Source organism: Ambystoma mexicanum, chromosome 4p, assembly GCF_040938575.1.
Source record: "Ambystoma mexicanum isolate Mex_15411 chromosome 4p, UKY_AmexF1_1, whole genome shotgun sequence".
Lineage (NCBI taxonomy): Eukaryota > Metazoa > Chordata > Amphibia > Caudata > Ambystomatidae > Ambystoma > Ambystoma mexicanum.
The window spans coordinates 681,556,123-681,569,740 of NC_090927.1; the positions used below are offsets into that span (position 1 = coordinate 681,556,123).

A 13,618-nucleotide genomic window follows, 5' to 3' on the forward strand; every position below is an offset into this window, starting at 1 on the left:
GTGTCCCTGCTTCCGTCATCTTCCTGGCGGCCAGGAGACTCCAGGGTTACCTCTTCCTCCAGACCTTCTCGTGGGTCGTCTGTCTGTGCCGGCTGGTTTTCTCTGGGGCTACTGTCAGCTTTGCTTTCTTCCCACAGGGTCGGCGGGACTTTCTGGAAGTGCAAGGCATTCCTCGACACTGACTCATGTCCCCAGATGACTGAACCGAGGCCATGCTCTCGACGGGATACTGTCCATGGTTCAGACTCGTACGGGAGTGGTATCTTCCCTTTCTGATTGCGAGTTCTTATCAGCACTGTGTCCCCAACCTGGAGGTCACTGGTTACCACCCTTCTGGTCAAGTCCTCCTTGTTTCAATGTCCTCTAATGCAGCTGGGGCTGGTTTCCAGGAGTGGTGTTGGGGCAGGCCTCTTGGATGGGGACACGGAACATCATGTCCGCTGGGCTGACCCGGGTTGTGGCGTCAGCCGGTATGTGAGTAGGAATCTGTGGAGCTCGGGGAGCCACCTGCGGCCTTTGTTCTTCGCAATACGTATGGTCTAGTTGATGGACCCCATGAACCGTTCAGCGTCCCCGTTGGCTTGCGGCCAGTACGGTGTTCTGTGATGGTGGCGTATTCCCAGATCATCCATGAAGCGTTGGAACTCTTTGCTTGTGAACGGCGGGCCGTTGTTGCTTTGGATCACCGTTGGAATGCCATGCGTTGCAAACATTTTCTCTAGAGCAGTGGTGACCACTGCTGCTTCTGTGGAGTGGAGGGGTTCAACCTCGGGGTGCCCCTCATGCGCCAGTCAGATTGCTCTCTCGTGCAAGGACAGTGGCAGCACAATCTTATGTCCCTTCAAGATCAGTCCATTGTCACGATGCCCGCTCCTGGGGAGCCGGCTCAGGCCCTGCGTCCCCGAAAGCAGACATCAAGTCCCCGGGGAAGGTCCCAGCAACCCCTTATAGGGGCCCTTTGGACAGTGTCCTGGCGCCTATGGCGCCAGGCTCATAGAAAACGTCAGTCCTGGCGCCATAGGCGCCAGGCTCATTATGAAAGTGTTTGGGTGCACTTACCTGATGCAGACCATGCTGCAGAACCCCGGCCTCCTTGAGGCCTGAAAGGAACTACTTTACCTCTGGGACTCATTTACCACCCGGGCGTGGTCGGGGAAGGATACATACCTGATTGGAGGAAGGACACATTCTAGGAACTTCTTCCAAGGCTATTTCAACCACACCCGATCAGCCACACGTGCTTCGCGTTGTTCTGCATCTAGCAGCTGGACGCTCACCGTGTCTGCTCCTGCATCCTGACTTCTGCCACGCCTGCCAGCATCCTGAATCACCTGCAAAGGAAGGGAACAAGAGAACAGAAGAAGGAAAAGGCCTTACCTGCTAAATCTGCATCCCGGAGACATTTCGCCGACGATCCTGAAAAGGAAGACATTTATTTTTAAAAGCACATCACATCGATCGCTGCAGCGCCTCATTCTACTCATCTTACAGGGCGCTTCCATGTTCTGCAGCGACCATCCGGATTCACAGTCGCGCCCCAGCGCCTAGGGAGAAAAAGACAATAACGAAGGTGAGAGAAAGAAGGGAAAAGGGAAGCTAAATCTCCATGTTAAGACTTACCTGCTGGGTCATTCCCTTTTCGTTTCGGGTCCGCGCCGCATCCAGGCATTTTCGGACCCCAGCCCCTAAGGGGAAAAAGACATCAGCGTTAATGAGCGAATGAAAAGACATTACCAAGACGCTCATTAAAGACTTACCTGATTTCCACAAGGATTTCACCTCTCATCTCGGGTCGGTGCCTGTTCCCCGGCATTCCGTACCCCGGCCCCTATGAGGAAAAAGACACTAGCATTAGAACATTAATGCATGGACAAAAGGGGATCCACTTATCAAAAACTTACCTGGAAACCAAGCAAGTTTGGTTCTCACCAATCCGAAAATCCAGTGAAGTAACTGGATACCAACGCACCCCTGCATCAGAAGCAGGATGGAGAGCTCGTCCTTCCAGACCCTAAGGTGAGACGCTACGGGGAAGCACAGAAGGGTTTTGAGGAGGGTGAGAGGGGTAAGTGGGAGGCCGATTGCATTACCCCGCAGACAGTTAACCCCCTATTTTCACCTACAGAAGGATACTTCTTCGAGTCAGACAAGCCAGATTTGGGGCCCGGTCCAGTCCGTCTCCCGACCCCTGCGCATCACCTTAGACGAGGTCACAACAGCGCGAACCAGGCCAGCGCCTCCGTGGGAGTCAGGTGAGCGTTACACCATCCACTGACGTGGACAGCTCATGGCGTATCACGAACAGTGCGTGTAACAGTTCTTGGGCCGACTTTGTTCTTCCGGTGACTGCTGACAGGAACGTCTTCCATTCTCCCGTTAGAATGGCTGCTTTCGCAATCTGTAGGCACAGGTCATTCTCCGTTTCAGACTGTATTTCCCCTAGCGTCATGGCCTTTGGTCTGGCATGCTCGACAATCTGGCAGACATGCTCTTCTGCAATTTTCTCTGCCTCCTGTTCCGACGCTGTGGCTGGTCGTGGGTGGCGTGACAAGTAGTCCGCGGGGTTGTCAGCACCCGCACAGTAATGCACATTCAGGTCAAAATGTTGCACTGAGCCTCCGAAGATGGGGATGAGTGGTTTGTGGACGGTAAGCACTTTCACCGGGTGCCCCAGGATGTATACATGAAAATGCTTGCACCCCCAGATAATGGCAGCGCCTCTTTCTCGATGTGAGCATAATTATTTTCAGCCGGCGTGAGCGCTCTGCTCGCGAAAGCAATGATGTAGACAGTTCCATTCTTGTCTCTCTGTGTCAGCACCGCCCCTAGCCCAACAGGGCTGGCGTCAACAAGTGGTTCCGTGGTGCGATGAATGTCAAAAAACGCCATGGTGGCATCACTGGAAAGGGAGCCTTTTATCTTCTGGAACACTTGTTCCTGACTGATGCCCCACTGCCATGGGGCCTTGGCTTTCGTGAGCTCCCGTAATGGGGCAGCAGTCATGGCAAGGTCAGGGATGAAGCAACTGCAGTACTTGGCCATGCCTAAGAAGCTCCTCACTTCCGACGCTGAGGATGGTGCTTTTGCATTTTTGATGTTGCTAACTTTGCCGAGGTCCAGGGAGACACCCTATTCGTTGAATACATAGCCGAAAAACTGAGTGGCTTCTTTGCGAACTCGCATTTTACTTCATGGAGCTTGAGTCCTGACTCTTCAAGCCGTTGCAATGTCGCCGCTAGCCGGGCTGTGTGTTCAGCCTCAGTTCTTCCGTGGACTAAGATGTTGTCACTGACATTCGTGACACCTGGTAGATCCTGGAGCACTCTGCGAATCTCGTTCTGGAAGACCTCTGCTGCCGAGGAAATTCTGAAGTTGAGGCAGTGGTATCGCCGGAGCCCTAAATGTGACGAGAAGGTGGTGATGTAGCGGTATTCCTTGGCTAGGCGGATCTAATGGTACCCAGATCGGAAGTCACGCTTGCTGAAATCAGTTGCGCCTGTGAGGTCTACGATCAGCTCGTCAATCGATGGCGTGATGTGTCTCTCTCGGCCAATCGCTGCATTGGGAAGGCGCATGTCAATGCAGATGCGCATGGCATTGGGTTGTTTAGGTTTTGCCATGACTATCATGGGGGAGACCCACGGGGTAGCTCGAAATGTCTTTTCGATGATCTTCATGTCTTACAATTTCTTGAGTTCAGCTTCCACGGCGGCCCTCATGTGGAATGGGGCCCTTCTGTGTCTCACTGCTCTGGGTTCAATGGTCGGGTCGATGTGGAGCTTCACTGATCGCCCTTTTAGACACCCAATGCCAGTGAAGAGTTTCTTGTGCTTTCTGAGAAGGAGTTCGATGTTCTCGGGTTGGACTGCTAGGTTGAACTGTATGACTTCTAGGCGCTCGGCCGTGGTGCAGCTGAGCAGAGTTTCAATGCCGGCATCCACGACATGGATCCAGGTCTTGCAGCAGATGCCGCGATGTGAGAGCGTTGTTTTGAAGTATCCCGCCACTGGGAGGGGTTTCTTGGACCCATAGGCGTAAAGCAGGACTGAGCGCCGTCGGAGCGTCGGCCTGGGCTCAAGTTTAGCGAATCTGGAGACTGGCATGACGTTTACGGTTGCCCCGGTGTCTGTCATCATGGTGACTGGGATGTCGCCTACTAGCACCATGAATCGGCAGGACCAGGCACCATTGTGGTCGTCGTTGTCTAGTGGCTTCACTGCTGAAATCATGTGCGCATTCTCCTTTCTCCGACTATGGGTCCACTTGGTGTGGCTTGGGGATGGCTCCCTGCTGGACTGGTCTCCTTCGCTGCTGCTCGAACTGTCTGACTCTTCGCTACCAATGGCGCGGGCGCACCCGCTTCTGCTGTACCGGGGCTTCTCCGTTGGTTTTCTTTGGCGGTGCAGTTGTCTCTCTGGGTGCCTGGTGGATCCTTGGGCTCCTGTGTCTCTGTGTCGTGGGGTGTTTTCCCTGCGGGTGGTGTCCCTGGGCCTGGAGCTTAGGCACACTGCTGCGTAATGATTTTCTTTCCCACATTTGTGGCACGAGCTGCCATACACTGGGCATGGTTTGTTCCTGCCGTCTTGTCCCCTGCACCATATGCAGTCCTTCGGTCTTGTGCTGGGTGGCCCTCCTCGTGGCCTCTGTTGCCTCAGGGCGTTGATTGTTGGGTGTTGTTCTTTGACAGGTCCGTGTCTAAAGGTAGGCGACTTATAATCTGCTCCATCTCCGCCGCGTACTCATCCGTCCTTTCGCGTAGGCGTCCCATGGCCAGGATGGTGTCAAGCGGGAGATCTTCTTCAGCTAGAACTGCGCGCCTTAGCTTCTCTGAGGACAACCCGTGTATGGCTTGTTGCCTGACTGCAAACTCTTCGTTCGGGAAGTCACACGACAGTGCCATCTCTCTCAGCCGACTGTGGAAGTCGTCTATGCTCTCCTGTGGGCGTTGTCTGGCTTGGCTCATCTTGAATCTTTCGAAGTCGTGGCTGGCCTTTGGCTTGAATTTCTTCGTGAGGACATCCTTGGCGGTTGCGTAGTCCTCATCCGTACCACGGTTCCACAAGGCGTTAAAAATGCAAAGGGCCATCGTGCCTAGGTTGAGCATGAGAAACGCCCTCTTCATCTCTTCATCTTCAATCTTGCGGGTGTGGAGGGAGAGTTCGAACTGTTGTAGCCATAGTTCCCACCGGAGGCCGGTGCGGGTGCCAAATGGCTGAAATGGTTGCATGAACGTGCCCTGCGTGATGTCAAGCCACGTGCTGGTGTCTGGGTTCCGGCTCTGGCTCTGCAATCTTTGCGGCGTTATGATGTCATCTGCCATGTTCCTCTTATCTGGCCCTGCGCCTGTGGATGGGTGCAGCCTGGCTTTAGGGTGTTAGGTCTCCGCGAAGCCTGAGAGTGCGTTAACCTCCTTGCTCCCTCTGATGACTGGGTGCAGCCTGGGTGCTATGCCGTAGCTCTGGTCCAATGATGCGTCATGCCTCATACGGAGTGCATGCAGTGGCTCATGAGGGGGTGCTGTTAGCACGTAGGGTTCCTTGCTGGATTCCTCTGTCCTTGTCCGGATCAGCAGGTCTGGGCTGTGGTCTCTGACGTTGCTACCCCTGGTGGGAGTGTTGGTGCTGGGACCCTCACTGGCAGATGCGTGCATCTGCAAATGAAACATGTGTCTGTCCCCACGTGGCACTGTGCATAGTCCTCGTTGAAGGAGCTGCGCTTGTGTCCAGTGCTTCTGACGGGGGGGGGGGGGGGAACTCAGCTCCTAAGAACGTGTAACTTGCTTGTAGTTTTTTTTCTTCTCTGTTCCCCATGTGATGTGGGCGTGCGGGGCTCACGGCCAAGGCTCCCTTAATTAATTGTGGCCATTGGCGGGGGTGCGGGCGGGGTGTTGCACTTACTTGTAAGCCCGCAGCGACAGGCTTGTTTGTTTTTTTTTTTTTTTCTTTGCTCCCTGGCTTCACTGCCCGGCGCGAGTACCTCAGCCTGGGCTGCTGGGGGAGCGTGACTGCTTGCTGCTTTCTTTTCTTTTCCGCCAGTGTGATGCAGCGGGGGACAGGCCTAGCTGGATGGTGCGTGCGCAGCGCGGTCAAAGACACGGACACAGTGTGTGGGTGTGTCGGAGCGGGAACTGCCTTATGGGCGCTTGTTCTTCTTCTTGCTGATAGATTTTTATCCATCAGCGGTGATTTTTTGGATACCGAGGCTTGAGCCTCATTACTCCATCTTCTCGGGTTGAGTGTGTAGTCGTGGGTTTGTATTCTTCTTGGTCTGTGTGGTCTTGTCACAGTAGGGCTGGTTTCACTGGATCTTCGCAGTGATGGGCCGCGGGTAGCGGTCGAAGGGGTTTGCAGTGGTGGCAGTGAGTCTTCTGATCAGAGGGTTCGGGTTCTGATCCAGTTCTTGGCAGAAGTTCTTACTCAGATTCGCTAGATGTTCATCCAACATCTCGATGTCCAGGTCTCTGTGAAGGTCTGCTATCCTTGTGAAGATTGGAGCTCCAGATGATATCCGCAGGGCCTTGTTCTGGACTATCTGAAGACTCTTCCGGTGTCGCTCATGGCAGGTCATCCATGCTGGTGAGGCATAAGTCAGGGTTGGTCTGATGATCGCCTTGTAGACGTTGATCTTTGTCCGGAGGGGCATGGACTTGCTCTTCAGGAGTGGGTACAGCGCTGCCATCTTTCCTGTTGCCTTCTGCTGAGTATTCTCGATGTGGCTTTCCCAGTTGAGTTTGCTGTCCAGGGTCACACCAAGGTAGCGGCTGCTGCTCTCCCATTTGATGGTCTCCCCGTTGAGGCTGATGTGTGGGTGCTCCTTGATCTTCTTTCTGGTGAACAGCGTTGCAGTTGTCTTGCTGGTGTTGAGTTCTATCCGCCAGTCGCTGTACCACTTTGCGATGGTATCCAATGAAGCTTGCAGGTTCTTCGCCACTTCCTTTTCGCTGAAAGACTGGGAGATTACTGCAACATCATCTGCATACAGCGCCAGGTTCGTCTTGTGGAGATCTGTCGGGATGCCTTATGGGGGGCTCCGCGCTCGTATTTATTTACTTGCCCACGTGACTGCAGTCACGTGGACATCACAGTATCCAGCTCGCTGACCTAAACGAGGCTGCAATTGTTCAGGGCATTTTGCTACGAGTTATAGCGAATGCGCTCCCCTCAAAGATAAGCAAACACATCCATGGGTCTCCCTTTTGTATATTCCCAACCCGGAAGTGTGCTATCCAGAGGAAGGGTCCATCAGTGCTGCAACCAGATTCTCTGCTCCACTGGAGCGCGTTTAGATAGAGGCCAATTTTTAAACGTTTCATTTGGTGTGTCTCTGGGGCAACGCATTTCTTATGTATTAAACATGCTCTATGAGATTTGGTAAGAACGTATATTTGTATGAAAGTGACGTATGGAGAAATCTGATATAAGGATTTTGTTGTATGCTGGACCGCCATGTGGTGTGTCCCTTTAAGATGACTTCATCCTGCAGTCACGTGTGTTCGCCTAATCAAGGCGTGTCCCCGTGTGGCGCATGCGCCAGTTGGAGCGGGGACCCATTAAGTGGCAGACCTGTGTCCTTGTCCATTTATTCCTCGCTCTGAGGGCCTGACCTGGACCAGGCCCCAACACTCATCACACGTCAGGTCACAAGTTCTACTTTCAGTACGGATGTCGCAGCGGGGTATGGTGCCTGCTGCAGACAGCTAACTGGTTAATATTCCACGATGATTCATGCAGCCTTTCCTCTTCTTGTTGTGAATAAACTAGGAAAGAATAAACCATCATTAAAGCTTGAAGCTGCAATTCAGTTAGAGTCTGCAATATAGCTGACCTATAGCTCTGTCAACAGCTGGACCTAAAGCCAAGACGCAGGTTGCAGCTAGACAGGAACAGCACATTTATCCAGCTCAAGTTGCTATAGTTGGTACACAGTTTGGCAACATGTCCAACTATTTTTAAGGTACCAAGAGGTGATTTGGTGAGCCTCCCAAGATGCCACCTGTAGATCGCACTCAGATCTATCATATGGGTGAAAATCCATGACCCTATAAAAAGCGTTCTTTTTATTGCCAATTGGTATAAGAAATGAGCTCCTTGCACATACATCTGACAGAAGAGGTGTACATGAAAACTATGTGAAAGGCCAGAAATAGGTCATCCTGCCCCAAGAAACTTACGCCCTGCTGTTTAGTGCAATATGTTCTCGCTGTCTTGCAAATTCGTCAGCAAACTTGCAGTAATTTGTAACTTTAGTGAACTCCATTTATCAGCTAATACTGAGTTTGACCAAATCAATTTGTCCAGGACTGTTTATTATGCATGAACATAAGAGCAGCTTATTCCGACAGCATTACATATAGTATACTATGTGTCTTCAAATATTCTGCTAAATAGTGTGTAGCGTTGTATGAGCGTGCTTGGGTAAGAACCATACTGTTTACTGAGAAATAAGACAAGCCATGCATGTGCATTCATGGATACACTACAACGTATGTGTATTCATGCAATGTTCTGTGAGTACCATAGACATATCACTATAAACCTATATGTATGCTCATTTACATGTATTTTCCTATGTATAAAGTCATACAGTCATGCATGTTTTGTCTGCTTGCGGTTGGGGACACAGCAGGGACATACTTTTGCAACAGAACGTGCAATTACTGATTTCACTGGAATGAATAAACACGTTTTAAAAAGTAGGATTCTCTTTTATGCATTATCTAGTTCATCTTTATATTTCAATTTTAATCACTGCCTTAAGCATTCTGGATACTGATTTGCATACGCTAATTGATATGCACATGTATATTTTTACTTCGTAACTGTAGTTCGTTTACCCCTAAAATGCAAAGCAGACGGATGGGAACTTCAGGGAGAACCATCACAAAGAGCACAAGTGTGAGTGGCGAGATTTACAAGCTGGAGCATAACGATGGAAGCCAATCGGACACCGCCGTCGGCACAGTCGGATCAGGTGGGAAGAAGAGGCGGTCGAGCTTGAGTGCCAAAGTGGTAGCCATAGTATCCCGGAGGAGCCGAAGCACATCCCAGCTGAGCCAAACAGGTAAGTGATGTTGGTAACCCCTCGCTTTACAGGAGCCGAACTGTGAGTACCAGGAGCGGGTCGCGCCCGCTGTCTACTAGGCCGTGCCTGTTCTTAGCCGCCCCAAGAGGATTCTGTCCACTTGTCTTAAATATTGGCACCTCCCACCTTCTCCTAGTATCCATATTACTGCTACATCATTTTCCTATATTTCTAAATATGCACGTGTCTCTCTAAATAATTGTATTACAGGTGTCATTATATATGTTTCCAGATATGTGTTTATGTTTATAGCTGGATAACAGATTTGGCTCCTCCCAAAGCACTGCTCCAGCCTTCTTAACCCCTTGGGTCTCGTGGGTTCTTATCAAAATGTGACCCCAAGGTGTCTAGGGTTTGGGTGGTGCCTAGTCCTTCCTTCCAACCTACATGCACAGAATTTGTGTGTGTGTGTGCGTGCGTGCGCGCGCACGTGTGTGCGCTTGCTTTGTATTTCATCCTTGCTGTGTCTGTCTCTCTGGAATTTGTAGGTCACTTGTCCAATCACGCAATATCATATGTTGATTTACCGCACCGCATCTGTTCATGATACTGTACTCCAGTGTTGCTAACTCAACACATACCTTTATGTTGAGTCTCTTATGGCAATTTATTTTTATTTTTGAAACTCAGTGTTGGGAAATGTTAAGTGTGTTCAAATATTTATGATGAAGTCTTCTGGAACCTTCAGGGCTCAATGATACCAACCATCTTGCTGTCTTGTGCATGGCTGTATTGAAGGTTTTGTGCAGACAAAGAAAGAGAAGTGCATTTGCTTTGAAAAGCATCCCCAAATATAGGTCAATGGCTCTGACCCAGTACATAGAGTTGCATGATAGCCCATCCCTGTGCTTTTGCGTCTCGGGTCTTTGTGCTTCTTGCACAGATCTCAAGAGCCTGACATCTCTTGCCTGCAGCATGAGAGGGCACGTTGGAAGAAGAAAGGAGGGTAAAAAAGTAGGATGTCCCTCGGAACAAAAATACAATAAACTGTTACTGAGTCAAGCACAAGTCAGTGCTTTCGCTTTAGGACCACGGCCATCCAACGGGGACGGTGAGTAGCAATTATCTATGCAATTGCTTCAGCGTCAGGTATTTTCCTTACTTTATTCAAAGGTATGGTCCTTACTGAAGCAGGGAGATCTGTGATGATATTTCTGGCCGTTTCTAAAAAGATTATCGCCGGTATTCGGTGTACCCTCACAGCGCGGCTCTGCAGCGGGGAGCCGCACACTAAAATATGCATTTGGGTCAAACCAGAGCTTCAGTGGAATCAGGAATTGGTAGTCATTGTAATTCTAAGTAGCCTGGAATATTAATAGGCCATTAATATTCCTTCCGACTAATCCGAGTTGAAGAGACCGCTTCCCAATGGGGGCTCTAATCATCTTGACTCAGCAAGTTCTGTTCTTTTCTTCCTCCCGAGAACTTGTTTAAAGAGAGACAGATGTCACGTGTTCCAGGGCATTGAGTGGGAGTTTATGGATTGCTAAATGGAGTATTTTTACTTGGCAAAGATCTACTGATATTGTTACCAATGCTCTTCTGAAGGACTCATTGCCAGGAACCCGTGAACCAATATGTAGTCAAGTATGTTTGCACTCCTTAATGTACCCGAATTCCAGCGTGGTGACAGCTCTCCCAAAATTCATTCGGGTAGAGCCATGGCAGGGGAATGGTAAGGACAACACAAACCTTGTTTAAGGTGCCTTCCCTTTCCAAGTGAATTGTGCTAGGGTCAGCTTTTTCGCTTGGCAACAGTGGCTTACAGGAAAGTATGGGGTTGACACCCCTCTAGATTTTCGTACTGGCTGGGTTGAGAATGCAATCAGTGGGATGGGGGGGGGGTTTGAACAGCCTCTGGGTTGTTTTAGGGAGAGTGTCGCTGGAGTAGTTCAAGACTATTAATGCCCTCTTTGGCCAGTTAGCGTTCCATGAACTGCACCCCTACATTTACCAGCGCCTGGGCTTGGGGGTGGCCAGGTACACACCCCAGTTATATATATGCTTTCATCTGTGCGGCTGCTCAGGCTGAATGGACAAAATAGGTGGCCCTCTTTTGGCCTGTGCTATTTACTATTTTGCTTAAGTGTTTTCAGTTTAAGGTCAACTGTAGGTTTAGGAGATGGGTATTTATATGTATGCGTGTTTGCCTGTGAATCAGCCATGGTGCGCTGTAAATCCTGTTTTTGGTAAATGTACTTATTCTACAACAAATATTGCAAGCCGAGGATCGCAGTGTCCTCCCTGCGCATGAACTTTGGAGCTGTGCACCCGAGAGCCACCGTTCCTCTGGATCGACCTACCCTTGACACTTGCTTTAAAGCAATAGGTGTATGTGTGTGGCAGGGTCCACCTGTCTAGCCTGCGTGTTGGAGATTGATGAAGTTCAGTGTGTTGGTGCTTGTCCTAGCGCCAAGACGCCTCCAAGGAGGCAGATGCTTGATTTGAATGAATGTCCTGACCATAGCATTTCTATGATTCTGCATGTTGTGTGTCCTGTCTGTGTTTTATGTGCGCCCTGAGGCCTGCGGCGCGATACAAAATAAATAAATAAATCCTGCATCATGATCGCATCAATCCACATTCGTTAACAAGCGCCCGGCAACCATTCCATGGCGCCAGGTAGCAATAGGCCAGGTGTTTAGTTTTAGCAATCACTGAATATGTTGCTCCCTGCCCTACGATGTTCCATGGTGGCATTGCACAACACGAGTCCCCTGCATCCAAACAAAACCTTCCCTACTCTAATTGTATTGTACTGGTCATCTGTATAGCGCCATGTTACCATTATTATAGTTTCAATGCGCTGTGAATGGTGAATGCAGACTTCACGCGTCATTCTATTTGGTGCGAAGATGTATTTGTAACTTATAATGACTTCCCTAAAGTGAAGCGGACTTGAGTGCACACTTCATCACGATCCGGTGTGCAGTGTCGCATTCCATGGCTGAATGGGCAGCCTTCATTTCAGACGCTAGCAGTGTAGAAGGGCCATTATTTGACTCCTGAGACTGTGCACATTTTTTGTAGATGCACAGAAACCGATTTTGACAGGAGATAAAATGCCGGGGTCTTCTAGTCTATCCTGCCTACTCTAAAGCTGTAGAGCGTGTCTTTCCTACCTACTGTAAAGCTGTAGAGCGTGTCTTTCCTACCAACTGTAAAGCTGCAGCGCCTGCAGTCCTTGCCTGCTCGAAAACCGGCAGAGGGGGCAGGTGGAGGAGTAGGAGGCTTGCTCTCCCTACCCTGCAGCAAAGCCCAGATGTGGGTCAAGATATGAAAAATACAGCGCCTGCATGCTGTGAATTTTACAAAGCGGCAGTCCCTGCTTGGCCTTCCTACTCTAAAGTTTCAGACTTGTCCTCTGTGCATACACTTAAGCTCCAGATGCTGCATGTATGTTCTAAGTATACCCGAGTTGCGACTTTGCTTTCTCTACAGAGCCACTGCTGATGAAGGTCCATGTGCTAGCGCCTCCTTTTGGGAACAAATATGTTAGTGTCTGTTGAGCCTCTCCCGCCTCTTACTTGTGTATCATGGCACCTAGTTCTAGAGTCGTTCTAATAGAAGGGACAGATTGCCTCTTCTGTCGTGTCTATGTATTCCCTCTGTCATGTGAATGCCTACCTCAAACCCCCTCCATCTACCCAGGGCAGTGTATGTGCACGTAGTGGATTAACAAGCCTATGTTTAGTCATTCTTTTGTAAAGGTTTTGTGTGGGGTGACCTGGACCCCTGGCGTGCCTGCTGAACATGGAGCCCCGGGTCATAGCTCGGTTCTACATATTTCCGCATTTTTAAGGCAGAACACACCTATTTTTTTTTCTTGCCTTCAAAATCCCGAATCATCACATTCTGGTGGGAAGTCGATCCCCAACCCCATCCTCTCGCACGCTGTCAGGATTTCTTAGTAATCGGGAGTTTCCACCCCTGAACCAGCCACTTTCCTCCCCCCCGCCCCCCGCCCCCACTCAACGCATTCTCCCTTAACCCCAATGACTGACACATACACGTACACACAGTGACATGTATCACTCCTCCACCCACTGCCTCCCTTTCCCACCACAAACATTCCCTCTCCTCCCTCTGACAGACACTCACACATACACACACACACATACACACAAAACACTTACCTCTAACTCCGGAGACTTGCCTCGCCTGGCTCGCACCTGCCAGTCCATGCGGGCAGCCGGGCACTCGTGTAAGGCAGGGGCATGACACTTCGATTTAGAAAGACGGCTCTCAGCATTCTCACAGAAGTCTTTCTAAATAGATCTTTTCTACATTCGACCCCCAAAGAAGACATTTTCACTCAGTAACCATTTTTTCAGCATTACGGTTGTAAGTGTCGTGGCGCACGTGCACCTTTGACAGGTGTCCGACTGGGCCTCCGACAAGAGCTTCTTTGTGAGTGAATTGAGTCTCGTGAACTGTATTAAATAAAGGGCATTGGTGTCAGATGCATATCATTAATATATGGCTGAAATAAAGGTGCAGGGAGCTAAAATTAGATTCATAATCACCTTGTGACGAA

At 50.1% G+C, this 13,618-nt stretch overlaps 1 protein-coding gene across 17 annotated transcripts in view; it reads left to right on the forward strand.

The window, feature by feature from the left end:
• The window catches only part of RIMS1 (regulating synaptic membrane exocytosis 1), a 1,643,460-nt gene that overhangs the window by 1,414,372 nt on the left and 215,470 nt on the right, over positions 1 to 13,618 (forward strand). For 13 of the 17 annotated variants that reach the window (XM_069606225.1, XM_069606227.1, XM_069606239.1 and 10 more), the window contains one exon: positions 8,825 to 9,060. In XM_069606225.1, coding sequence (XP_069462326.1) covers positions 8,825 to 9,060 — 236 coding nt within the window. Of the gene's footprint in view, positions 1 to 8,824; positions 9,061 to 13,618 lie in introns of those variants that run through there. The other 4 variants (XM_069606243.1, XM_069606231.1, XM_069606233.1 and 1 more) reach the window with 2 other exon arrangements.